Source organism: Halichoerus grypus, chromosome 6 (genome assembly GCF_964656455.1).
Source record: "Halichoerus grypus chromosome 6, mHalGry1.hap1.1, whole genome shotgun sequence".
Taxonomy (NCBI): Eukaryota; Metazoa; Chordata; class Mammalia; order Carnivora; family Phocidae; genus Halichoerus; species Halichoerus grypus.
In genome coordinates, this window is record NC_135717.1 from 170,529,171 (window position 1) to 170,556,227 (window position 27,057).

The window sequence follows — 27,057 nt, forward strand, 5'->3', positions numbered from 1 at the left end:
AGGCTTTCAGGATAATCTTCAGAAAGGCCAGACTAGGGAGGATGCCTAATGGATGGGTTTGGAATCTTGGAGGAGAGTGGAGAAGGTACAGAATGAATGAGTGAAGAATGTGATGTAGGTCAGACATTCATTCAGTTTTTCAACCCAGTGCTTAGCACACAGTAGGCATTTAGAAGGTATGCTGAATGAATGACCAACAAGAAGGGTTGTGTTAGATTCTGGGATGCACAAAGATTACATTGTTTCTCTCCAAGACTCACCAGCAGACTCGAAATGGGTGAACAAAGGATCACAGCTGCTTGTTGGGCCTTGCAGGGTAAGTGGGAAGGAGCACCTTGGGAAGTTCCCAGGAGGAAGGCTAGTTGTCAAAAATGCCTCCTAGAAAAAGTAACAATTGAACCAGTCTTTGAAGGCTGAGTAGAAGTTCACCAGAAAGACAGGATGAAGAAGGGCCTTCCAGGCCAGGTGCTGACATGTGAGCACTGAGTGGAAGTTAATTGGCGTAGGGTTGAAAAGGAACCAGTTTTGTAACTTTCTCCAGCTATGCTCTGTATTCCCAGAGCAAAGGAGAAAAAGTTAAGGGATTGGTAGGGCAGAAATACACTAAAAACAAGTCGGTGTTGAGCAAATCTAGGGCACTAAGGAGAAAAATCACTGATATGCCTGTCAGGGGAGCCTCTAAATGGACACTGAGGACAAACAGCAGAACTAGAAGTTAGAGGAACTCTTCCCAGGTTCAGACGGAGGGAGGGAGTGCAATAGGAGCTTGTGGCCTGAGTCATATTTCAGAATTGAGGGACCTTGGTGTGGAGCAGCGTGGGTCCTGCCCGTTCCCTAGCTGAATTAGGAAGGAGGAAAGTCGCCTGCCTAGGGTTGGTTTAGTGTGTCTGACTCCTTCAGGCTGTGTCAAGCGCCCTTCCTGTATCCTTGCGTTGCTTTCTCCCACTGTATGGTCATGTGTTTTTTTTTTAATTGGAGTATAGTCAGCACACAGTGTTACATTAGTTTCAGGTGATCCTACAGGTCTGTACATTATGCTATTATGGTTCTGCAGTTATGCTCACCACAAGTGTAGCTGCCATCTGTCACCATACAATGCTGGTAACTGACTGGTTTTTGTTTGTCTTTCTCAATAATCTGCAAGCTTTTTGAGGGCAGCGACTATCTTCTTCACCTTTATCTCAGCCCAGCACCTAGCGTGTAATATGTGCTGAGTAAATGTTTGTTGAATGAATGAATGGTAGTGGGAGAAAGGTAAAGACATGGTATACATTTTATGTATAAAAATCTTGAGGGGCACCTGGGTGGCTCAGTCAGTTAAGCTTCCAACTCTTGATCTCAGCTCAGGTCTTGATCTCAGGGTTGAGTTTAAGCCCCGAATTGAGATCCACACTGGGCATGGAGCCTACTTTAAAAAAAAAAAAAAAATCTTGAAACTCCTGCAAATGAAGTCAAGGGGGAGGAGTGGTGGAGATCATCAAATTAAGTCCAAAAGTGTTCATGAAATGTAGAAAAGAAAGAAGTAAGGATGGGAAGGGACTGGAAGTGGACATGAGAAAAACAGGAAGTGGCAATAAGGAGCAGTGATCTTTCTGGACCATTTTTATTGCCTTCTGATGTGATGGAGACTGAGAAAAGTTGTGAACCCTGCTGCAGGAGATGGTGTCTTCTGGGGAAAGGCATTTGAATTGGCACTTAAAGGAATGAGGAGGAATTTGAACTGTATGTGGGCAGAAGGCCAGGGCTTCTAGGCAAGAGCGAACAGTACATGTAAAGGTACAGGGATTAAGGAGTTGTATGCCCCACCAGGGGTTCAGAGTGGGTGAGGCAGAGGCAGATGAAAAGATTGTTTGGACAAATGAACTGAACTTTTATCCCTCAGCGTAGGTGATGGAGCACTGCTGAAGAATTTCAAGGAGAATGATGCAATAAGATTTGCATTTACAAAGCCCACTTGATGGAAGTGGTTTGGAGGATGTATTAAAATGAGATGGGACCCAGAAGCACAAAGACCAATGAGAAGGCTTGTGTAGTAGTGAGATTTAGAGAAGCTGGCTTTTAACTATGGCAGTTAAAGAGAATAAAGAAGGGGTGATGGATATGAGGGCTATTTAAGAGGTAATAGCCGCAATACTTGGTGATTAGTAGGATGTGGGGTTAAGGGGGGAACCTTAGATTCTTGTGTGATGACAGGTTTCCCCCACTATCTGAAGGTAGAGCTTTCCTATGAAATGTTTTGTAAGTCCAAATGTTGCATAAAACCAAGAAACAATGACCATTTCTTTATATGGAAAAATCTTGGCGCATTCCCAAACCCAGAGAATAACCTCTCCTAGGCTTTTCTGATGCTTTAGGACACATCTTGCTAACGGATGCTCAAAATAACTCAAGATAAAGCACAGATGCTCACAAAGTTCCAAGCCCTGGCGGCTGGATGCTGAGATGCTGAGTGTAGTCCCAGGGAAGGAGCTTGGTGGTGCCCCTCTCGCTGCTCAGGGTGCACGTGCCTCTATAATGGCTGGCTGCAAAACCAACACTGAACGCTACTTTGCTTTTTGCCTTTTTTTGTAAAAAAGTGAAAATCCTCTTCAGATTTTTTTTTTTTTGGTTCGCAAAACTAGGTATTAACATAGGTCTTCTGTAGAAGTGAAGTGGTATAACACAGACTTTCAGAAAGTGGGGAATACCTGTATAGATTTCCTGTTTGGGGATCTTAGTGAATGATGGTACCATTTGCAGAGATAGGGGATATAATAAAGGAGAAGAAATTTGAGGACAACGATGATGTTTCATTTTGGAACTTACTGGGCCATCCAAGTGAAGAAGACTAGTATGAATAACATGGGGGCTGGAGTTAAAGATTGGGAGCACACATGGAGGAGATTGTCAAAGCTGTGGGTTCTTCGACCTTCTCATTATTATTGTATTTAATTAGAAATTGATTACAGATAAGCCTTTAAAAAAAAACTACTAAGCAGAGGCCAAGGTACACAATTTAGAGCTCTTTTTTTTTTTAGAGCTCTTTAATTGGAGAGAATTTTTATTTTTATTTTTTTATTTATTTTTATTTTTTTTATTTTTTTTTAAGATTTGATTTATTTATTTGACATAGAGACAGCGAGAGTGGGAACACAAGCAGGGGGAGTGGGAAAGGGAGAAGCAGGCTTCCCGCCGAGCAGGGAGCCCGATGCGGGGCTCGATCCCAGGACCCTGGGATCATGACCTGAGCCGAAGGCAGTCGCTTAACCAACTGAGCCATCCAGGTGCCCCAATTGGAGAGAATTTTTAAAGATGAAGGATCAAGAAATTTCTATAATACATATAAATGAGAGAATAGTCATTCTTGTCTTTAAGAAAATGATTGATGCTTGAGTTTGCAAGAAGCTTAACAAATTTAAACAGTTTGTCACCTGCTTTTCCTAATTAAGGCATAACATTTATATAGTTAAGTGTATAAAATGCACAACACAGTAATTTTTAAAAACATACATATACGCTCCTGTAACACAACCTGGTCATCTCTAGCTCCTCATAAGTTTTCCTCTGCAATACTGTTTTTTTCTTCTAGAGTTTTTACATCCTAAGTGTAAACTTAGGATGGGAGAATCCTCCCTCTCCTTGGCTAAGTCCCACAGGCTGCAGAGTCAGGAAGTTCCTAAGAATAAAGTCAAAACCTGGTTTGAATTTTACAGTATGCCCAGTGTGAGTCTTTAATTAATTCTTGTGTATGCTTCCTCCAGTTTCTTTAATGGAAATTACGAACACCTCTTTACTTTTCTGTCCTTTTTGAAACTTAGCCTCTTAATATTGTCCCATCTTCTCTAGCATTCTTGAGAAATGAAGACTGGAGAAGACAGAATTGGAAAGCCTTGTGTTTTCTTTGGTTCCAGTGTGGTGTGTGTGTATGTTACTGTTGTCTGTCTTCCAGATTATTAGGTCCTATAACTATTTTTCTAAATTGGGAATAGTCCTGTCTCCTTCCTTGAATACATCTGTTTGATTTTTGTAAGTTACGCCTTTTGGGAGAGTTTTCATAGGACTGGTAGGCAGTCTCCATTTATGGAGGTAGCTCTGTCTCGGTCATTGATCTTCCAGATCAGTAAACCACTTGGAATAGTAAAATGCTTTTTTTCCCCCTTTGATATTTGTATTGAGAAATAAACCATACATATATAAAAGAAAGAAATACGTAGTTAAAAGAATAATTACAAAGCAAACACCCATATACCTACTACACAGGCCAAGAAGTAGACCACAGGCATACCCCAGGACCCTGCATATGCCCCTGCCTAAGACTAGAATCACTAGCCTAAATTTTGTATGTCATTCATTTTTTAAAAATAGTTTTTAGGGGTGTCTGGGTGGCTCAGGTGGTTAAGCGTCTGCCTTCAGCTTGGGTCATGATCCCAGGGTCCTGGGATCGAGCCCCGCATCGGGTTCCCTGCTCAGCGGGGAGCCTGCTTCTCCCTCTCCTTCTATTGCTCCCCCTGCTTGTGCTCTCTCACTTTCTCTGTCAAATAAATAAATAAAATCTTTAAAAAATAATAATAATAAAATAGTTTTTAAAAACTATATATAGGGATGCGAGGCTCAGTTGGTTGAGCGACTACTTTCGGCTCAGGTCATGATCCTGGAGTCCCAGGATCGAATCCCATGTTGGGCTCCCTGCTCAGCGGGGAGTTTGCTTCTCCCCTGACTCTCCCCTGTCTCATGCTTTCTCTCTCTCTCTCTCGCAAATAAATAAAATCTTAAAAAAATAATAAAAATAAAAACTATATGTACGCACATACACGTCTAAATACATGTGCATATATACAGTTTTAGAATGTGTATATTTGAACATTATATAATGAAATTATACTGTGTGTGTGTTCTTTTGTGATTTGCATTTTCACCCAGTATTGTGTTTTTGTAACTCATCTAGGTTGCGGTGTGTAGCTATAGTTCATTCATTTTCATATAGTATAGTATTCTGTTGTCTGAAAACACCATAGTATATTTATTTATTTTACTATTGATGGGTGTTTGTTCTGGGTTTTTTTCTGTTAAAAATAATTCTACAAAAATATTTTTATGTATGTGTAAAAGTTTCTCTAGAGTATTTATCTAGAAGTGCAACCACTAGTTTGTACAGTAAATACATAGTCAAATGTACCAGATAGTGGTAAACTTTTGAAAAGTCGTTGTACCAATTTTTCTTCCCACCAGGAGTAGATGAGCGTTGCTCTTACTCTGTACCCTTGCCAACACTTGGTATTGCCCAATTTTTTAATTTTAGCTAACCTGGTAGTTGTGAAATGGTATCTCTTTGTGGTTTTAATTTGCATTTTCCTGGTTGACATGAGATTGAATATCTTTTCATTTGTGCATCCTCTTCAGTAAAATTCCTACTTGGTTATTTTGTAAAATTTTCTGGTACATTGTCTTTTTCTCATTGATTCATAGCACTTCTTTATATATTCTGGATGTTAATTTTTTGTTACAAGTATGTGAGTTGCAAGTCAACACGTTTCCTTTTCTGTTCCACAAATCTAGTCACTCAAGGAGAGATGCCTTGAGCAAACCTGGCTTCTGGACCAGGCAATAGAGTGCAGTGGCCATGTGGTTCTGCACAGGGCAGGCCCTGGAACTTTGAGTGAGTTTCATCTTAGTTACTGACTACTGCTGACCTGTGGTGCTTGCCTTTGCAGGTGGAACAGGAGGATTTTGTAATGGAAGGGCATGGCAAGACTCCACCTCCTGGTGAAGAAAGCAAACAGTGAGTCACAGTTTATTTAAAAGGGGTCCTATTACAGATCTTCAAAGTACTTTGGTTAAACATGCTGAGAGCCTGTTTGCAGAGGATGTATACGTTGGGCACATTGTGGAACTCACCAGTTGCTTTGGTGGCTGTTAATGCATTGCTTCTGTTTATAGACAGACTAACTGGAGGGGCAAGAAAGTTGGCTTTGTAGTTTTTCAGACTTGGCTAATCAAAATTTATGTTACACTTTAGCAAAGGCTTTAAGGCTCAGGATGTTCCAAATTGAACTAATTCAGTCTGGTTGATTTCCAAAGAAAGTTTAAGGTGGTATATCCTTTTCTTAGCTATGTCTTTATGAAATGCACTAAATGAATAGATTGTTTCCCTGCATTCCAAGTGTGAATTTATTTGAATAGTACTTCTTGAAATTCTATTTCATTTAGTTATTTATACTTCTGTTTTCTGTTTAAATAACAATTTGTTTCCCTAAAGGAACGGGAATCATAAATAATATAACTTAGCCAACATTCTGAATAATTCAAGATCTCTCTCCTGACTTCTTAAAGAGTGATCAGTTTTAAATCTGAAATTGGGAGTCCTCGGAGTAGCTTATTGGTGACCGTGAGCAGATTTTTCTCCTCCCTTTGCCATAGAACTTGAAAAATTGTGTTGCAGAGAAGACTGGTGTTTCATATGCCCTTTTAAAGGAAGCATAGTAAAGGCTGGCCTGAAGTATTGACATAACTTCTTTTATTCAGACAGTAGCCTCCTAAGCTAAATGGGACAGCAATTCATGGAATTTACTGAAAATCTGTAGAAAGAAACTCCTCTGTCTCATCTTTTTTTTTCCTAGAAAATAGTTTAATTTTGGTCTGTCTTATGAAAATGATGTCTCCATAACCCTTAGGAATGAATTATGCAGAATATGCTGTGCTGCCACAAGGCCAGGTTCATTAAAGGAGAATGTTTGTCTTGTATTTGTTGTGAATGGAAACCAGGATATTTTCACAGCTGGTTTAATTTGCTAACCAGGCAGTTTTAAAAATAGCTTACAGTATAAATCCTAACTTTGCTGTATTCTGTCAAACGCACTTATATTCTACATGGGCTCATGGAATCATTTCATCTTTAGCAAAGTAGAATGCCAAACATTGAGTCCCAGTGGAATTACAGAAACAGTTCAGGTATTTCTCCCCATCCTCTTGCCCACTCCCCCAACCCCACACTCTGGTCAAAGGTCTTATAATATAAAAATTATAGCTCCTATTTGATGAGGGTTTTCTGTGCACAAGGTACTTTGGTTAGATGCTGTGAGTGTTATTTCCATTCATGACAGTGTACCATTTTACTCAAGAGATTGTGGTAGGTAACTTGTCCATGGGAATGCAGCTTGAAATGGGAGTTAGGATGTGAACCTGGATCTTTCTGACATAAAGGTGTTTTATACTATCTCCTGAACACAAATCCTTTGCCAGCCTTCAGAGCTGTGTTCCCAAAAAGTACTATGGTTAGCAAAACCATGCCAGTGTTAAGATCAAAGTCTCATGGATAAGAGGGAGTTGGGAGAAGCAATGAAAATGACATTAAGCCTATTTTTAAAGCACAGATGAAAGTTCTGTTCTCCAGAGGGTATCCATTTCCCAAGTAAACTAGTCTTTATCTTTAAAAACCTGCTCCAGTAACCCCTATCCTGTATCAGCCTCTTTAGGTATTCAGAAGGCATCACTGGGGCAGATTCTCCCACAAGTTTTGTGTTATACAAATGGTGTTCTTTTAGAGAGCTTCAGACAGCCCCGTGGACTTGTGTTGTGTCCTTAACTTGTTTTGTTTTCATGAGTCTCATACTGCCTTTTCACAGATGAATCCTGTTTTGTTTTGTTTCTGGTTTTGTTTTGTTTTTCTTCCTGAGCCTGCTCTGCTGTCATATATTGAAATGGTAAAGCAGAAATGACTCTTCTTACTAGACGCTCCTCCCCTAGACCTGTCTACCTCTTCTGTGGGAGTGGGGAGCAAAGGCAATGTGTTCTTTTGGTTGAGGCAACAAAAATAAAAACATGATGATGATGATGATGATGATGATGATGATTTTGGTATCTCAGAACTGCAGTTGGCAGAGGATGATTGAATCTGGTTAGTAGGATCTAGGAACTGAATACTACATTCTAGATCCTAGAAGTGTACACATTGCCAAATGACTTGTGAAATTCCCACTTAGTCTTTAATTTTTTTAATTATAAAAATAACACAGTTGGCTCTTGAACTACACGGTTTTGAAATGAGCAAGTCCATTTATACATGGAATTTTTTTAAGTTTATTTATTTTTAGTAATCTCTACACCCAACATAGGGCTCGAACTCACAACCCCAAGATCAAGAGTTGCACACTTTTCTGCCTGAGCCAGACAAATATGGGACAGTGCTGTAAATGTACTTTCTTTTTCTTATGATTTTAAAACATTTTCTTCACTAAATTCTACTCTTGAAACCAATATTACACTTTGGTTTTTGTTTGTTTGTTTTTGTTTTTTTTAAGTAGGCTCCACACACAGCATGGAGCCCAGTGCGGGGCTTGAACTCACAACCCTGAGATCAGGAGATGGAAACTTAACTTATTGAGCCACCCAAGTGCCCCTACACTATGTATGTTAACTAACTAAAATTTAAATAAAAACTCGAAACAAAACAAAAAATAAAACATTTTCGGGGCACCTGGGTGGCTCAATTGGTTAAGCGTCTGCCTTCAGCTCAGGTCATGAACCCCAGGTCCTGAGATTGAGCCCCCCACATCAGGCTCCCTGATCAGCAAGGAGCCTGCTTCTCCCTCTCCATCTGCCGCTCCCCCTGCTTGTGCTCTCTTGCTCTCTCTGTGTCAGATAAATATATGAAATCTTTAAAAATCAATCAATCAATTAAACATTTTCTTTTCTCTAGCATACTTTATTGTAAGAATACACTTCATATAACTGTATGATTTGTATAAACTGTATAATCGTATAATCATATAATGTAATTCACATAACATACAAAATAGGTGTTAATTGACTATGTTATCAGTAAGGTTTCCAATCAACAGTAGGCTATTCATATTAAGCTTTGGGGGAGTCAGAAATAATTAGCAGATTTTCAACTGTGTGGGGGAGTCAGCACCCCAACCCCCATGTTGTTCAAGGGGCAACTGTACATGCTTATCATAAAACATTCAAATGGTATATATAGATAGAGAAATAAAAATGAGACTCTCCTTTTACCCTTCTTCCCCCCTAATCTTTGTAAACACTTTCTGTATATTTTGTTTTATTTTATATATTTTTTTTTTCTTTTTTTTTTTTTAATTAAGTAGGCTCCACACCCAATGTGGGGCTGGAACTCAAAACCCTGAGATCAAGAGTTGCACACTCTACCATCTGAGCCAGCCAGGCACCCCATTTTCTGTATATCTTTTTTTTAAGATTTATTTATTTATTTATTTGACAGAGACACACAGAGAGAGGGAACACAAGCAGGGGGAGTGGGAGAGGGAGAAGCAGGCTTTCCGCGGAGCAGGGAGCCCGATGCGGGGCTCAATCCCAGGACCCTGGGATCACGACGTGAGCCGAAGGCAGACGCTTAACGACTGAGCCGCCCAGGGGCCCCTATTTTCTGTATATCTTAAAACAACTAAGTAGAGGGTTTTTTTCCCAGCATAATTCTTCTATCACTTGCTTTTTAAATTTGGCATCTTTCATAGCCTATTTCATTCTCTTAAACATCTGCACAACATTCTGTTGAATGGATGGACTATAATCATTCTTCTCCAGTAGATATTTTGGTGGTCTCTACTTCTATGATTATTATAAATAATATTTTATTGAACATCCTTATTCTTATATCTTTATTCACAGGTGTATTTCTGTAGAATAAATTTCTAGAGATGAAGCTCTTGGTTCATGGGATGGTTTTTTGTTTGTTTGTTTGTTTGGTTGGTTTTTTTTTTTTGCATGGAGGTAGCTGCTAGCAAATTGCCTTCTAAAGAAGTTATACCCATGATGCCTTCCATCAACAGTGTATGAGAATGCCCATTTCTCCTCACCTTTGATGACAATAAAATTATTTATCCTTAAATTTTTGCCACTCTAATAATTTATTGTGTGTTTTATTTATTTATTTATTTATTTAAGATTATTTATTTATTTATTTAACAGAGATAGAGAGAGAGCACAAGTAGGCAGAGCGGCAGACAGAGGGACAGGGGGAAGCAGGCTTCCTGCCGAGCAGGGAGCCCGATGTGGGGCTCGATCTCAGGACCCTGGGATCATGACCTGAGCTGAAGGCAGCCGCTTAACCAACTGAGCCACCCAGGCACCCCTGTTGTTGTTTTATTAAAGTAATCTCTGCACCCAACGTGGGGCTTGAACTCACAACCCCAAGATCAAAAGTTGTGTGTTCACTCACTGAGCTAGCCAAGCACCCCTAATATTTTATTGTTTTTAATTTGCACTTTTCTGCCTACTAATGAGATGGAATATCTTTTGTTAGTTTATTGGCCATAGATTTTTAAGTTTTATGTATCACTTATTTGCATATTATTCCCATTTTTCTATTGGATTGTTTGTTTTGATAGCTTTGTAGGAGCCCTTTATAAAATATAAATACTAACCTTTGTGTTTTGAGATGTTTTAAATATTTTCTCCCTATCTTTATCTCTTAGCATTGGGGTATCTTTCATACTAATAAACTTAAAACATTTTTATGTAGTAAAATCAGTCAGCCTTTATAGCTTCTATATTTTGTGCTTGCTGAGAGAAGTTGTCCCTACCCTAATGTAATAAAATACCTTAGTTTTCCTGCTTTATTTTTTACCTTTACATCTTTAAAAATAATTGTTTTTAAGATTTTATTTATTTATTTCAGAGAGAGAAAGCATGTGCATGAGCGGGGGTGGGGGGGAGGGGGGCAGAGGCAGAGGTAGAGGCAGACTCCCCACTGAGCAGGGAGCCCAGTGCGGGGCTTAATCCTAGGACCCCGGGATCATGACCTGAGCAGGAGGCAGACGCTTAACCGAGCCACCGAGGCACCCCTTTACCTTTACATCTTAATTGAACTGGTACTCATTTTTGTGTATGATATGAGGCAGAGATCTAAATTTTTTTCCAAAATGATTTCCAAAATGGCTCTCATTCACTGATCTCAGTTTGTATGAACAGCCTATTTCATTTATGGAGGCAGATGGAACACAGGGATAATAGAACGTCAAGGTCATGGAGCAAATTCTTGTAAGGATTAGGACTAAAATTATTTTTATTAGCTGATCTATGTCACTTTCCTTGCTTCATCATTTAACATTTTTACCATAAGTGCTAGAAGCTTTGAAAAAATTATTTTATTTCCGTGATGTTTATTTCAGTGGAACTAAGTTCTATAAACAGGCAGGTTAGGGTAGCTATGCATATAGAAAACCCTTTTAAAAAATAATTGACTTTTGACATTGAGAAATATCTGTGCTAAACTGTTAATATTTAGATGTTGTACTGAATTCTGATGTATGTGTGAATAAGATTTGGTAGAGTGTATAGCTTTAAACACTTTGTGTATATATATTGTTTCAATATTGTTGCTTTTTAATGAGGTTTATGAACTATTAGTATATCTAATATAATCCTTTTTCTGAGGATATTTACTTTACAAGCTACTGTAACAAATCAAACAAGCTAAGTTTATTGCCATATAATTACTAATTAAACTCACACAGCATTAATCACATAATGTGTTCAACACAGGGGTAAATATAGAACTATAACAGCTTTTCAAAAAGCAGCATAAGTAGATAGTTGCTCATAGATTTGACTATGCTTATTGAAAACTCATATTATATAAAATGTTTCCACCCAAGACAGGCTCTTGATTTGGTTTTATTTATGAGACAAGTGATGGTCTAGATGTTTGTAGGCAGATTACTTGTTGTAAATTATTTGCAGCCAAATATCAGTTTTGGTGCACAACACAAGAGTTAGGGGCACTGACCCCCCCCACAGTCAAAAATCCACATGTAACTCTTGACTCCCCAAAAACTTAACTACTAATAGCCTACTATTAACTGGAAACCTTACTGATAACATAAACAGTTGACACCTATTTTGTATGTTATATATATTCTGTGCTATATTCTTACAATAAAATAAGTTAGAGAAAAAATATTTTAAAATCATAAGGAAGAGAAAGTACATTTACAGCACTGTGTTGTACTTACTGAAAAAAATCTGCATTTAAGTGGACCTACACAGTTCAAACCTGTGTTATTCAACGGTCAACTGTATTAATGAGTTTGGCTTCTTTTTAATTTCTCTTTTTAAATCTAATTTACAAACAAGTCTAAGCTTTAAATCTCCATGCTTAAATTGACTCATATTCTCAAAAGATATTTGCCTTTAATGTACGAGAGTGATTCAGTTTTTCTAGTAAATCTTTGTTAATTGAATTTTCTTGAATCTTTTGGTTCATTTTATGAAAATTCAGCATTAAAAACAAATCTCTCGGGGTGCCTGGGTGGCTAAGTCGTTAAGCTTCTGCCCAGGGTCCTGGGATTGAGCCCAGGGGCTCCCTGCTCAGCGGGAAGCCTGCTTCTCCCTCTCCCACTCCCCCTACTTGTGTTCCCTCTCTTGCTGTGTCTCTCTCTGTCAGATAAATAAATAAAATCTTTAAAAAAACAAAACAACAATAACAGATCTCTCAAAGTGGGATCTCAAAGACATATTTGCACACCCATGTTCACTGCAGCGTTACTCATAACAGCCAAGCGGTGGAGCAACCATTGACAGATGAGTGGATAAAGAAAATGTATATACACACAATGGAATATTATGAAGCCTTAAAAATAAGGAAATCCTGTCATATGCTACAATCTAGATGAACGTGAAGGGCATTATGCTAAGCAAAATAGGCCTGTCACAAAAGGACAAATGCTGTATGATTCCACTCACATGAAGTATGATTCCACTCACATGAAGTATCTGATGTTAAAAATCATAAAAGCAGAAAGTGGAAAAGTAAAGATTGCCAAGGGCTCTGGGGACGGAGGAGGGAATCAGTGTTCAATGGGTATAGAGTTTCAGTTTTACAAGATGAAAAAGTTATAGAGATCTGTTGCAAAACAATGAGAATGTACTTAACACTACTGAGCTTTACGCTTAAAAATGGTTAAGATGGTAAATTTAATTTCATGTGTTTTTACCACAATAAAAAAAAAGTTAGCAACCAAATTTAAATGTACTTTTTTTTTTTTTTTAAAGATTTTATTTATTTATATGACAGAGAGACATAGCGAGAGAGGGAACACAAGCAGGGGGAGTGGGAGAGGGAGAAGCAAGCTTCCCACCTAGCAGGGAGCCCGATGTGGGGCTCGATCCCAGGACCCTGGGATCATGACCTGAGCCAAAGACAGACGCTTAACGACTGAGCCACCCAGGTGTCCCTAAATGTACTTTAAATGCAAAATGCAGCCTGGATTTCAAAGACTTAGTACCCCCCCAAAAATGTAAAATTAATAATTTACATTGATTTTATGTTGAAATGATAATCTTTTATATGTGTTATATTAAATAAAGCATACATATTAAAATTTTTAAAAATCTCATTTTATAATGTGTTACATAGAAAGTATCCCCTTTTTAAGATTGTTGGTAGAATTTATTATATCAGTTCCTGTATTTCAACACCCTTGGGGTGCCATCTTTGATTTCCCTTTTTTAAGGGAGAATCTATTCAGAGCTTGCATGGGAGACCCATATGGAAATCAAAGTGTTGAAGATAGTTTTATATTGATTTGGAGGGAAGAATGTAATTTATGGCGTCAACATTGCTCTTTATATGCTAGTGTGGTGTAATATGGCTTTGTGCTTGAGGTGTTATTTTTTAAATGTCTTAATTCCGATGTCTTGATTAAATTCTCTTCTTACTAATTACATTCTTCCCAACTTAAATGTCTAGATATAAAATGCCCTTTCAATTTTTCTGAATTATTAATTATGCAGACCTTTCATTAATTCTAACAGCTTGTCCTTACCTTATCTTTATTTCTGTTCCTACTTTAACTCATTAACTTACAGTTCTATCTTCCTCAGATTCATCTTATACTGCAGTGCAACTTTTAAAAGTTTATTCTTCCCAGGGGCGCCTGGGTGGCTCAGTCGACTGTTAAGCGTCTGCCTTTGGCTCAGGTCATGATCCCAGGGCCCTGGGATCGAGCCCCACACTGGGCTCCCTGCTCGGCGGGAAGCCTGCTTCTCCCTCTCCCACTCCCCCCTGCTTGTGTTCCTGCTCTCACTGTCTCTCTCTCTGTCAAATAAATAAATAAAATCTTAAAAAAAAAAAAAAAAGCTTATTCTTCCTCAGTCTCTACACTAAGGATTCCTTTTATTAGGATATTCCTTGTTTCATATTTAACCACCAAATTTAACATTAAGTTCTTTCACAGCCATTCTTTTGGGTGCTTGTTTAAAAAAATGGGGCTCTATAGTATTTCCTAAATACACACACACACACACACACACACACACACACAAAGGAAAAAAAAGTATTTCCAAGTCACTTATACATAATTATCTTCAAAATAGAAACTTTGGTATTTGGCTATAGGAAAGAGGTGTTTTTATTTTAACATTTTCTGTGTTCTACCATCAGTTTTCACCAGTTTTTTTTTTTTCCTTAAACCATTAAAATAAGTACATGTTGAAATAAACTTACTAAGAAGTACCAAACTGAACTCTGTGTAAACTCAATCATTATTACACAGCAGTAAGCTGGACATCAGAAGAATAGTTGGATTTCTATATAATCTTCTTAGATTGTTTTTAAGAGAAAGGAAATGAGTTTTATTTTCAAGTTAATGGTATTTTGAAAATGCCACAAAGAGGTTCAATAGATGATAGTTATGCTTATGGAATTTTTGCTGCTGGGAATTTTAGTATAACCATAAACATTTTGTATTAGGTCTTTGGGAAACTGTCCGTTGCTAATAAATTTTGTAATTTGCATTGAAGTGACTGAAAAAAATTAATTCTCTGAAAACACCTTTTTTTTCCCCAAGAGTCTCAGAATCATACATAATAAGTTCTGAATTCTATTTCATGAGGTTTTTCTTGGATGTCTGGCCATGGATTAATTACAATAAGAGTAACTTCAGGAGCTATGTGTTTCATAGTTGAAAATGTGGGTTGCTACTACTTACAGGTTCGAGTGGTGACTTTAACCAACAGTGAATAGGGTAGATCATGCAGCTCTTAGAAAACTGCTGTTAATTTTATAATAGTCTTAATAATTTAGCTTATATTTTGCTTATGGGCAAAATAACTGCCTTTATGGAAAAACATTACTTGAAAGGCAAGATGTATTTGTCCGGTTCCTTGAAATTGGTGTTTTAAGGCTTCTTTTTTGGAGATGTTATTATTATCATGCAGTTATAAAATGTTTTGAAATGTTTGAAATAGCGATTATAGGTAAAGAACTACAAGTTCAGCTGTAAGAATCTCCAGGGGTGTCATGAAGAGAAACTAGTGTTTATTTCCCCAAAATGTTATGATCACTAGAGGGTGTGAAGACAAGCTCTGCCCTGAGCACTTACTTGGCCTGGGTTTCCCTTTCAGCTGGGAATGTCTGTGCCCTGAAGTTCGGGCTGAAGGAGGGGTGAAGAGCGTGATAGAGAGGAGGCATACCATGGCAGGCAGGTTAAGGCTTTTTGCTAGATCTCCAGCTGTGCAAGGACAGAGGCCTTTGTCAGCTTGGTCACTGCCAATGGCACATAGAAAATGTGAATAAGTATACTATATTGAATGAATGAAGATGTCTGAGTGCTAAGAATCCCTGTTCTACACTCACTTTGAAAATCTGGGGTGGAGTTATTAAAAATCCTAACCCTAGAATATTTTATTTTTTATTAGCAGAAGGGAAGTGAATTGATAACGTATCATGTTTGACTTTATAGTCAATGCTTTCTTAAATATATTCCAACAGACCTGATTTTGTCACTATTCTTTAAGCATCTCTACCTATAAGCCAGTTGTTGATTATTGTTTGTTTAGCAGAAGATGCCTTTCTATCCAAGTCTGAACTTTTTCTTTGCTTCTGGGGGCCTCCATTAAGTGGCCTTTAGCCTACCTATGAATATTTTTTCTATTGTTTAAAGGATCTTGGGGTGCCTGGGTGGCTCAGATGGTTGAGCATCTGCCTTTGGCTCAGGTCAAGATCCCGGGGTCCTGGGATCGATCCCCGCGTCAGGCTCCTGGCTCAGCGGGGATCCTACTTCTCCCTCTCCCTCTGCTTCTCTCCCTGCTCATGCTCTCTCTCTCTCTCTCTCTCTATCTGTGTCTCAAATGAGTAAATAAAATCTTAAAAAAAAAATTAAGGATCTTGGGGAGCCTGCCGGCTCAGTTGGTTAGAGCATGTGACTCTTGATCTTGGGGTCATGAGTTCAAGCCCCATGTTGGGCATAGAGTTTATTTAAAAAAAAACTAATTAATTAGCTAATTAATTAATTAAAGGATCTTTCTGCAGCCATCCAGTGGCTCTCCATAAGGCCTTCCATGCATGCTCTCCATAGGGCCTTCCATGCACGTCTCATTTCCTTCCCCACTATATGCCTTTGTTCAGGCGAAGAGACCTTTCTTTTTGACCAGGAGTGAATCTAGGTTTCGTGGGAATGCTCTTTAAGAGCATTAATTTCAAATACAAGTTGTACAGAAGTGAACATTTATTTACAATGAGGAAAGAAATCACAAAAATGGCAACGTTGAAATTGACAAATACAAAATTCAGAAAAATAGCAATAATATTTGTATTCACTGCTTAACACATCACTGTGAAACTTTTTTCTCTACATTTTTTGGCTGTATAGTCTTTGTTGCCCTTTCATGTTGTAACAATTCTGTGATGTTTTCTAAAGAGAGAATAGAAAAGTAATTCATTGTGTATTATAGCATGGTTGATCAGAATATGGTTTTTCAAATTGACAGATTAGCAAAGTTCCTTTCAGCCTCACAGCTTGTTATGAGTAAAATTATATAAATTTTTAAGATTGTTATCAACTTTGGGAAAATCTCTATCAAGTATCCTTTATATTGCAAGGCTTCATTTTTTTCTTGTACACTGGCTACTTTGAAATACTCTTTGAATTGACACATTTACATCATGATATGATCTGGCCCTGCACATTTCTGTCACGATGCAGAGTAAGTTGGCCCAGTCACATCTTTGTATACAAGGATGGGTAACAATAACTCGACCATACAGACATGACTGAGAACCACATGAATATATTCCACTAATCTCAAAATGAATATATCACCAATTTAACTTTCTTTTTGCAGATTCCTAAAATGCCTGCAACCACTCTAACTCTACTGACAGGGGGAATCATGCTGGGGGAAAGTTAAGATGGAAAGAGGCTGTGGTTTTAACAGTATGGGTTAAGAGTGATGAAAATACCTTGTCTTTGCACACTTTATAAAAATAATCGGTCATTTAGAACAAAGAGTAGTCACACTTCCTAATTTCAAAATATATTACAAAGTTACAGTAATCAAAACAGTGTGATACTGGCATAATGACAGGCAAATAGACCATTGGAATAGAATAGAAAGCCAGAAATAAACACTCACATATAAGGTCAAGTGATCTTTGACAAGGGTGCCAAGACCATTCAGTGGGGAATGAAGGAGAGAGTCTTTTCAACAGATAGCGTTGGGAACACTGGCTACCCACTTGCAAAAGAATGAGGATGGCCCCTTGTCTCATACCAAAAACAAAAATTAACTCAAGATGAATTATTAAAGACCTAAGCTTTAAAACCTAAAACTATAAAACTCTTTGAAGAAAACACAGGAGAAAAGCTTCATGACATTGGACTTGGCAGGGATTTCTTGGATGTGACACCAAAAGTATAGCAAAAATAGACAAATGAGACTACATCAAATTTTTAAAATTTTGTGCATCAAAAGACACAATCCATATAGTGAAAAGGCAACCTACAGATGGGAGAAAATATCTGCGAGTCATATATCTGTTAAGGGGTTAATATCCAGAATATGTAGAGAACTACAACTCAACAACAAAAAATCAAATAACCTGGTTAAAAAATGGGCAAAGGGTTTGAATAGACATTTCTCCAAGGATATATAAATGGCCAATAAGCATATGAAAAGACACTCATCATCACTAATCATCAAAGAAATGCAAATCAAAACCATAATGAGATACTACTTTGCATACATTAGGATAACTACTATCAAAACAAAAACAAAACCCCAAAAAACCAAAACCCAAAACAAAAACACCAAAAACAGAAAATAACAAGTGTTGGCAAAGATGTGGAGAAATTGAAACCTTTGCATGCTGTTGGTGGGATTATAAAATGACATAACTGCTATGGAAGGACAGTATGGAGATTCCTCAAAAAGTTAAAAATAGAACTATCACATGATCCAGCAATCCCCCTTCTGGGTATGTATCCAAAAGAATTGAACTGTTTGCATACACATCTTCAAAGAAGCACTCATCACAGTAGCCAGGGGCCAGAAGCAACCCAAGGGTCCATTGGTGGATGAATGGATAAACAAAAGGTGGTATATACGTACCGTGGAGTATTAGCCATGAAAAAGAAGGAAATCCTGTCTCATGCTACAGTGTGGATGAACCTTGAGAATATTATGTTAAGTGAAATAAGCTAGTCATGAAAAGATAAGTACTGGATGATTCCACTTAAATGAGGTATCTAAAGTAGTCAAATTTATATAGATAGAAAATAATAGTGGTTATCAGGGACCGGGGGAAGGAAAGAGGGAATTTGTTTAATGGGCATAGAATTTCAGATTTGCAAGATAAAATATCTCTAGAGATCTGAAGATCTGTTTCACAACAACGTGAATATACTTAACACTATTGAACTGTACAACTGGCTAAGATGGTAAATTTTATGATAGGTGTATTTTACCACAATTAAAAAAAGAAAAGAAAGAAAAAACACATTGCAACAGAAAAAAGCAGAGAGATCATTTGGGCCAGGACCCCTCCTAGGGCTTTGGGAGACCCCATGAAAGTGAGGGGTCTTGCAGCTTCAGCTTCCTTAGCTTCACACTGAGCATCTGTTTTGACCCTTCTGGTCCTATCCTTCCTTTGAAGTCCAGTTCCACGGGTCTGTAGCGCCTCTGTTTTCTAACTCCTGTGTCTCCTAGGCTAGAACCATACAGTTAACAATTTATCTTACACTTTCTTGTTGACTATCCTGTGTACATGTTTTATCTTCTTCCAGTTAGAGGTTTTTAAGTGTTATCTTCTTTTGCACCCTGTAAATACTTAGGTTCGTACTGTTCATCCATTTATATGTACATACATACATATCCAGTTTATTCCTTTGCTTATTTGTTTGGCCCTTCATCCAGCAAACATTAATTGAATTCCTTCTATGTACTTGATCCAGAAGTAAAAGCCACATAGCCTGCCATTAAGAGTCTCAGAGTTTAGAAGGGGAAGTACAAAGTAAATGGGTGACACCAGCAATAGGGCATGAAGGTGCTACCCATGAGGTGTGTGCGGGGAGCCAGGAAGCTCAGAGGAGAACACCAGACTCAACCTGGAGTATCAAGGAATTCTTCCTCTAAATTGCAAATTCGATTTTTGAGTTTTAGTTGTAAAGAATTTGAGAATTTTTTTAATGTTCCCTAAAATTAGGTCTGCTAGCATTTTAATTTCTAAATGTAGTAAGAGTATAAATGCTAACATTCTGTTTTCCAGCTAGAATCCAAATATTGGGATTCTAGTTGCGTTGGAGACTCCAGTGTAGCTTTGGCTACTGTTTCCACCTTCTCGTTTGGTTGGGCTTAAGAATCCTGAAAAACTTAGTTCTTACATTTATATTGTTTCTTGTCGGCCTTCATCGTTGGCAACATTTGATAGTACTGGAAGTTGATAAACTTAGAAAAGTCTTTACCTTTTTCATGTTCTGTCCATGGCAAACTCCTACTCATTCTTTAGACTCTGTTCAAAATCTCATATCCCCTGTGAAATCTTTTTTGACTCTACCAGCAGTTATTTCTTTGTATTCCTATGGCATAACTGTCTTATCTCTGTTCTTTAATTATGGCACTTACCATGCTATTTTTTAGGGGGAAGGGCAGAGGGAGAGGGAGAGAGAGAATCTCAAGCAGGCTTCACTCCCAGTGCGGAGCCCAATGCGGGGCTCCATCTCACGACCCTGAGAGCATGACCTGAGCCAAAATCATGAGTCGGACGCTTAACCAACTGATCCATCCAAGCACCCCTACCATAGTATATTTTAATTATGCCTCTGTCCTTGAGGGTGTTAAAAATCATCTTTGTATACTCCAGGGCCTGGTTTTAGTACAGAATATAATATATGGTGGATGCTTTAAAATTTGTATAAAAACCAAAAAGGTTCTTGACTGAATGAATGAATGGTGAGTCCAGAATTTGGAGTCCTATTTTTCAAAGAGTTGATTGGCCTTACTGTATTTCATGGTCACAGATTTTATTCATAACAACAACCATTTATCTCATGATAGAATCACTTGTACCTTTTATTTTTTTAATTTTTTAAAATTTTTTTTGAAGAGTTTATTTATTTATTTGACAGAGAGACACAGCAAGAGAGGGAACACAAGCAGTGCAAGTGGGAGAGGGAGAAGCAGGCTTCCCGTGGAGCAGAGAGCCCGATGCGGGGCTCGATCCCAGGACCCTGGGATCATGACCTGAGCCAAAGGCAGATGCTTAACAACTGAGCCACCCAGGAGCCCCTCACTTGTACCTTTTAAATATATTTTATACTTTTCTCCACCTCTCCCACCTCCACCTGGTCCCTCCCTCACTTAGATGGCCACAGCTGCCTTCCAATTTGTCTCTCTGCTTCTGCTCTTGGTCCTTTATAGTGTATTCTCCATGTACGAGCCAGAATGAGCTTTTGAAAACATAAATCTGATCCTGTCTCTCCTAAAATGGTGGTAAGAGCTCCATGGGTCCTAGAAATGCATACTTGGGGAGGGTTTGGAGACTTTGCCCCACTTTATAGGAAATCCATTAAAAGGTACCCACATCCCATATTAAACGTGGTTTTATTTATTTTTGCTATCACATGTTTGAAGAATTTTAATAATTTTGCTACTGAAGTGTTTTGGCTACAAATAACTGATTCAATTTATAATTACCTGAGATTTTTAACAGTTAGCATTTTTAGGAATTTTTGTAAAGTGAGAGTTGTTTTCAAATGTAACAAAATTTTTATAAATCCTAAATTTAACAGTGAATGAAATTCCTGGGTTTGGGGCACCTGGGTGGCTCAGTCAGTTAAGCATCTGACTCTTGATCCTGGCTCAGGTCTTGATCTCAGGGTCATGAGATCAGGCCCTGAGTTAGGCTCCATGCTAGGCATGGAGCCTTCTTAGAAAGAAAAAGGAAAAGAAAACCCTGGGTTGTTATATTTTGAGGACATTTAAGCATTTATTAATTTTTATAGTTATAATTTTCTTTTTGTATTTTTGACTTGTAAATATATTTTCTCAGGTCCTAAATATTTTCCTAGGCCCCTGACAAGCTGGTAGACTCTAGTCATTAAGTGGAAAATGAGTAATGGATAAAATAGTGCCATTCAGTCTCCTGCTTTAAAATTCTTCTTCTCTTTAGAGAAGAATTAGAGAATTTTTTAAAGAATTTTTTAAAATAGTGTCTGGAACTATTCTTAGAAGAAAATCCTTACTGTGGCCTGCAAGACCCAGTATGATCTGGCCCCTCCTACCTCCTCAGGTTCATCTCACATCTTTCTCCCCTGCTCACCTGTCCTAGCCTCCTGATCTTCCCTCTTGTTCTCTCTCTCTCTTTTTTTTTTTGAACTCAAGCGGGTTGCTTTTCAACTCAGCTTAAATGTCCCGCCTGAGATAAGCATTCCCTAGCCACCTTATCTAAAGTGAGCCTCCCTCAGTTATTCTGTGTGCCATCAAATACTTTAAATTTCCTTATCGGTGATTTCCTTCTCCCATAAGGCTGTTGGCTCCACATGGACAGGAACCCTTCTGGTATGGCTCACTAACTCAACTAGCATAGAGTCAGACGCACAGAAAGCATTTACACATACTTGCTGAACAAATGAAGTTATGTTAATAGATTTTGTAATTTAACCATCCTTGCATTGTTGGTATAAACCCTCCATGGTCATAGTGAACTATTCTCTTAAAACTGCTGAATTCTATTTGTTGATATTTTACTTAGGATTTTTATATTTGTCTTCACAAGTGAAGATTGATCTATAGTTTTATTTTTTGTACCGTCTCAGTCCAGATGGATATCAGGAATAGTTAGGCACATAGAAGAAATTAGGAAGCTTTCCCTTTTGTCTCCATAAGTTTGGGAACAGTAGGGATGACATGGAATTTATCTGTTTGATAGAAGTTTGGTAGAATTGGGGCGCCTGGGTGGCTCAGTCATTGGGCGTCTGCCTTCGGCTCAGGTCATGATCCCAGTTGAGACCCGCATCAGGTTCCCTGCTCCGCGGGAAGCCTGCTTCTCCCTCTCCCACTCCCCCTGCTTGTGTTCCCTCTCTCGCTGTATCTCTCTCTGTCAAATAAATAAAAATCTTAAAAAAAAAAAAAAAAGAAGAAGTTTGGTAGAATTCACCCAGAAAACCATTTGTGCCTGATGTAGTTTTAGTGGCTACTTCTTCGAATATCTTACAGATTTCTGCTGTGGGTTTTTATTGTTATTTTCATAATTTTTCTTGAGTTGATTTTAGTAATTTTTCTTTTCCTTGACTGTCCTCCATTTTATTTAATCTTCAAGTTTATTGATGTGAAGTTATGTGTTATTCTCTTAAATTTACAAAAAATACTCTCTGGGGCACCTGGGTGGCTCAGTTGGTTAAGCGTCCAACTCTTGATTTCAGCTCAGGTCATGATCTTGGGGTCGTGAGACTGAGCCCCATTTCAGGCTCCACACTCAGCAGGGAGTCTGCGTCTGTCTCTCCTTCTCTCTGCCCCTCCCCCTGCTCATGCGCACGCTCCTCTCTCTAAAATAAATAAATCTTAAAAAGAAAAATACTCTCCAAATCTGTAGTTATAATGCCCTCTTTCTGAGCCCTAATGTTAATTTACCACTTCTCTCTCTCTCTTTTTAAATTTGATCAGATTTTTCCGAAGGATTATCTACCTATATTTTTTAGAGCAAAAAAGTGTTGGTTTGATTCAGTCTACTCTTCTTTGACTATTGCTTTATGTTTATGCTTTTATCATTATAAATTTTATCATTATAAATTTCTTTTTAGTTTGTTACGTGTTTTCTAGATTGTTGAGTTAAATGTTCAGTTCTTTTTTCCTTCCTTTCTTTTCTTTTCTTTCTTTCTTAAAGATTTTATTTATTTGTGAGAGAAAGAAAGCACACAAGCAGGGGGAGTGGCAGGCAGAGGGAGAAGCAGGCTCCCTCTTGAGCAAGGAGCCTGATGTAGGATTCGATCCCAGGACCCCAGGATCATGACCCAAGCCAAAGGCAGACACTTAACTGAGTGAGCCACCCAGGCATCACTATTTTGTTTTTAAGAGACCGGGGGGGGGGGGGGGGGGGGAGGGGCAAAGGGAGAGGGAGAATCTTAAGCAGGCTCCTGCTTGATCTCATGACCCTGAGATCATGACCTGAGCGGAAACCAAGAGTCAGGCGCTTAACCAACTGAGCCAGGCAGGCGCCCCAGTTCATTATTTTTTAATCTTGTTTCCTAATAAAAATATTTTAGTATAGGGCGCCTGGGTGGCTCAGTTGGTTAAGCGACTGCCTTTGGCTCAGGTCATGATCCTGGAGTCCCGGGATCAAGTCCCACATCGGGCTCCCTGCTCAGCAGGGAGTCTGCTTCTCCCTCTGACCCTCCCCGCTCTCATGTGCTCGCTCTCTCTCATTCTCTCTCTCTCATATAAATAAATAAAATCTTTAAAAAAAAAAAAAAATATTTTAGTATATTGTCACCAAGGTGCCAACTTTGAAAGATAACACATATGAGTGTATAAGTTCTGGTTTATTTGTTTAAAAAAGTAAGCCTTTGGGGCACCTGGGTGGCTCAGTCAGTTGAGTGTCTGCCTTTGGCTCAGGTCATGATCCCAGGGTCCTGGGATTGGGCCCCCCATCGGGCTCCCTGCAGGGAGCCTGCCTCTCCCTCTGCCTCTCTCTGTCTCTCATGAATAAATGAATAAAATCTTTAAAAAAAAAAAAAGTAAACTTTTTTGTTACTTTGTATCCTCATATTATAATAGCACAGTTTAAAAACACTGGTTAATGGTTAGTGTGAAAAAGTACAGCAAATATATCACAAAGCCCAAAATGTCTGGAAATACATGAAAATAATGTGTTTATTTCAGCTATTTCTTCAGATAAGCAAGTGGACTAATTGCTTTAAGGTTAGAGGTATCTCACAAAACAAAGCTGTCTAGAGGTTGAAGAAAACATATTGATTATATTGTTTGAAAATAGAATTAATGTTTTGTTTCTAAATGTGTTTATGTTTTCTGGCTTTTCATGCAGCTTGTTTAACACTTACAAGGTAACACACACACACATACATATTTATACAATAATATTCTGCATTGGGGAATGGAGACTTAGCAAAATTATAAAGAAACCATGTCCATCACAAATTAAAACAAGGCAGCTGTATAGTCTCCATGCATTTTAACATGTTGAGCGTGCTCCACATAAGTAAGCTTTCCGTAACTCATCTGGAAGGTATTGGAAGGATAAAAATAGACTAAATATTCAAAATTTCCATCCAAGGAGTTTCCTGCTTTTGCCTACATCTCAATTGTCAGTCTGGGTCCTGGCTTTTGCTCCACTCCGGGCTGCGAGAAGACAGTGGAAGCCTTTTACACCATAAATATTCAAGCCGCCAGATCATTGAGGCATTGGCTCCGCCTGCCCTGAAACAGCTCCTTTCCTGTTCTTCTGTCGGAGTGGAAAAAGCAAGGGAGGAAGGCTGTATGAAGACCCAGAAGCCCAGGATGACAAACGTGTGGGATTTAGGGAGGGTTCATAGGTTCCTTTTCGAGGAATGCCAGGCTTACAGAATCCATGGGTTCTCTGCTGGATGGCATGTCAGATTACACTTGGTCAGCCTCGTTCATTTGGGAGACTCACACTGTGGATCCCACTAGTTTTGGTTTATAGAGATAGATGGAGTTTTGAGTCACAGGGCACTTTTGCCTGCTCTGTCTATTTTAGTTACTTTATTTCCAAAGCAGTCCTTAGAACAAACAGATGGAGGTGAGTTTCTGGAAATGATGTGACTTCCATTCTTTATATTTGGGTGGCAGATCTCCTCCTGTCCAGCACTTCTGAATAGAAGTCCAAGTCATTCATTCATTCATTTATTCACCAACTATGTGGGGCCTCAGACAGCAGTGAAGGAAGATGTGGTGTTTGTCCTTACACACACTGAGGAAGATCAACAATAGGCAAATTCTTACGCAAACAATAAATTGCGACTCTGATCAATGTTATAAAGAAGCAGTAAAGGATGTTATGGGAGTGTTGAATAGGAAGGCCTGGTCTCTACTGGAAGGGTTAAGAAGGCCTTCCTGGGGTAATGACTTTTGAGATGGCAAGGATAAGATGAACAGAACTGCTAAAAGAAAGAAGCCAAGTGCAGAGTTTTCGAGAGGAAAGGAACCAAAGATACCATCTAGTAATGTCCAGTCTACATTCCAGTCAGAAAACTGAGCCTGGGGAGGTAAAGGGATTTGCCCACCTAAGCTTGCACAGCCTGTTAGCCCCAGGGCTAGAGACACAAACCCAGCATGGGTTTCTTAGGTGGGTATAAATTGAGAATGCATATAGCCAGAAGAAGGGACTTAGGGATGGGGAAAGCAGGTAGGTTTTAAATTTCATGCTTACTCTTGTCAGCTGCAGAGCTACTTCCTCAGGTGGGAGAAGGGATTAAAGATGGCTGGAATCTGGCCTATCCTAGAGGCAGTCAGCTTGCTAACGCTGCAGCATGGTTTTTGTTTGGGGTTGGGGGAGGAGGTATCAAACACACATACACCCAAAACAATACATGTGGACTTCAGTTGGGAAACCAGTCCCTGTGCTGCTTCTGTCTAGCTGTGTGATTTGAGATAAGTCACTTAACCTCTCTGAATTGCCAGGTTCCGTTTATACTTGGGTATATTTCCTTTTAGTCTTCTCCTTTGCATTTTAGGAGCTTGTCAGAGATCAGTTGTGCCCTGTATTTCACCTTAATCTTTAAACTCTTTTTTTTTTTTTTAAAGATTTTATTTATTTATTTGACAGAGATAGAGAGAACAAGTAGGCAGAGGGAGAGGGAGAAGCAGGCTCCCCACCAAGCAGGGAGCCCGATGCGGGGCTCGATCCCAGGACCCTGGGATCACGACCTGAGCTGAAGGCAGCCGCTTAACCGACTGAGCCACCCAGGCGCCCTCACTTTAATCTTTAAAAACTAGTCTCTTGTTTGGCTAAAGCATTGTTTAAGCCCCCTTTTAAAGAGCAGTTTGCCAGCCCATGCTTGCCCAAACAACTAGAGAATAACTGTAGCAAGCAAGCCAAGCTCCAGGATCTGCAAGAATCGTTAGCAACTGAGCATATTTCTATAAACCAATAAAGGTTTTTATATTTTGTTCATCTGTTACCCTTATGCTGTTGCCACTTTCACATTCAGTGTGTGTAGGCGGAGAGTATGAGATAACAGCCTTTCACAAATGAAAGTGAGTGGAAAAGGGCTGCTTTCCCTTTAAGGCAGTTTCAACCCCAGCTCCCTCCCCTTTCCTGATTGACAAACCTACCCGAAGTCACATGATCCGCCTCTATTTGAAGGTCACAAAAAGCTGCTTCCTTTAGAGACAGAGGGGGAGAGAGAGAGCAAGAGGGAGAGTGAGTGAGAGAGAGTTAGTTCAAGCCAAAATGGCCGACAGAGTCTCTGCTGGTTTCTGAATATTTAAAATACAAAAAAACAGATAGACAAAAAGAAATCATTTTTTGGACCTTTTTTCATTTCCATTTCTACCTTGTATGCCTCAATTTGCTGGATTTAAGCACTGCTGCACTTTATGAGGTTGGTAAATATTTTCAATTTTTTTAAACCAATTGATTTATATGGATCTTGTCTAACCGTTTTCACTAGTGGTGTTGCAAATGGACATTTGTCTAGCATGGAGACTGGCTTCAGACATTTCGTGAATCTGTAAATCAGACCCGTGATGTACTTTTGGTTCGGCATTTTAGAAATGGAAAAGCCTTGGTAGAATATTTAAATTTTGAAGTGATTTAATTGCACTTTTAATTTATATACAGATTTT

At 38.7% G+C, this 27,057-nt stretch overlaps 1 protein-coding gene across 10 annotated transcripts in view; it reads left to right on the forward strand.

Annotated features, from left to right (window-relative positions):
- The window catches only part of TNRC6B (trinucleotide repeat containing adaptor 6B), a 239,739-nt gene that overhangs the window by 85,979 nt on the left and 126,703 nt on the right, over positions 1-27,057 (forward strand). For 5 of the 10 annotated variants that reach the window (XM_078076651.1, XM_078076652.1, XM_078076653.1 and 2 more), the window contains exon 4: positions 5,691-5,758. The exons of 2 other annotated variants lie outside the window; for them this stretch is intronic. In XM_078076651.1, coding sequence (XP_077932777.1) covers positions 5,691-5,758 — 68 coding nt within the window. Of the gene's footprint in view, positions 1-5,690; positions 5,759-26,437; positions 26,814-27,057 lie in introns of those variants that run through there. 3 more of the 10 variants (XM_078076659.1, XM_078076658.1, XM_036078563.2) reach the window with 1 other exon arrangement.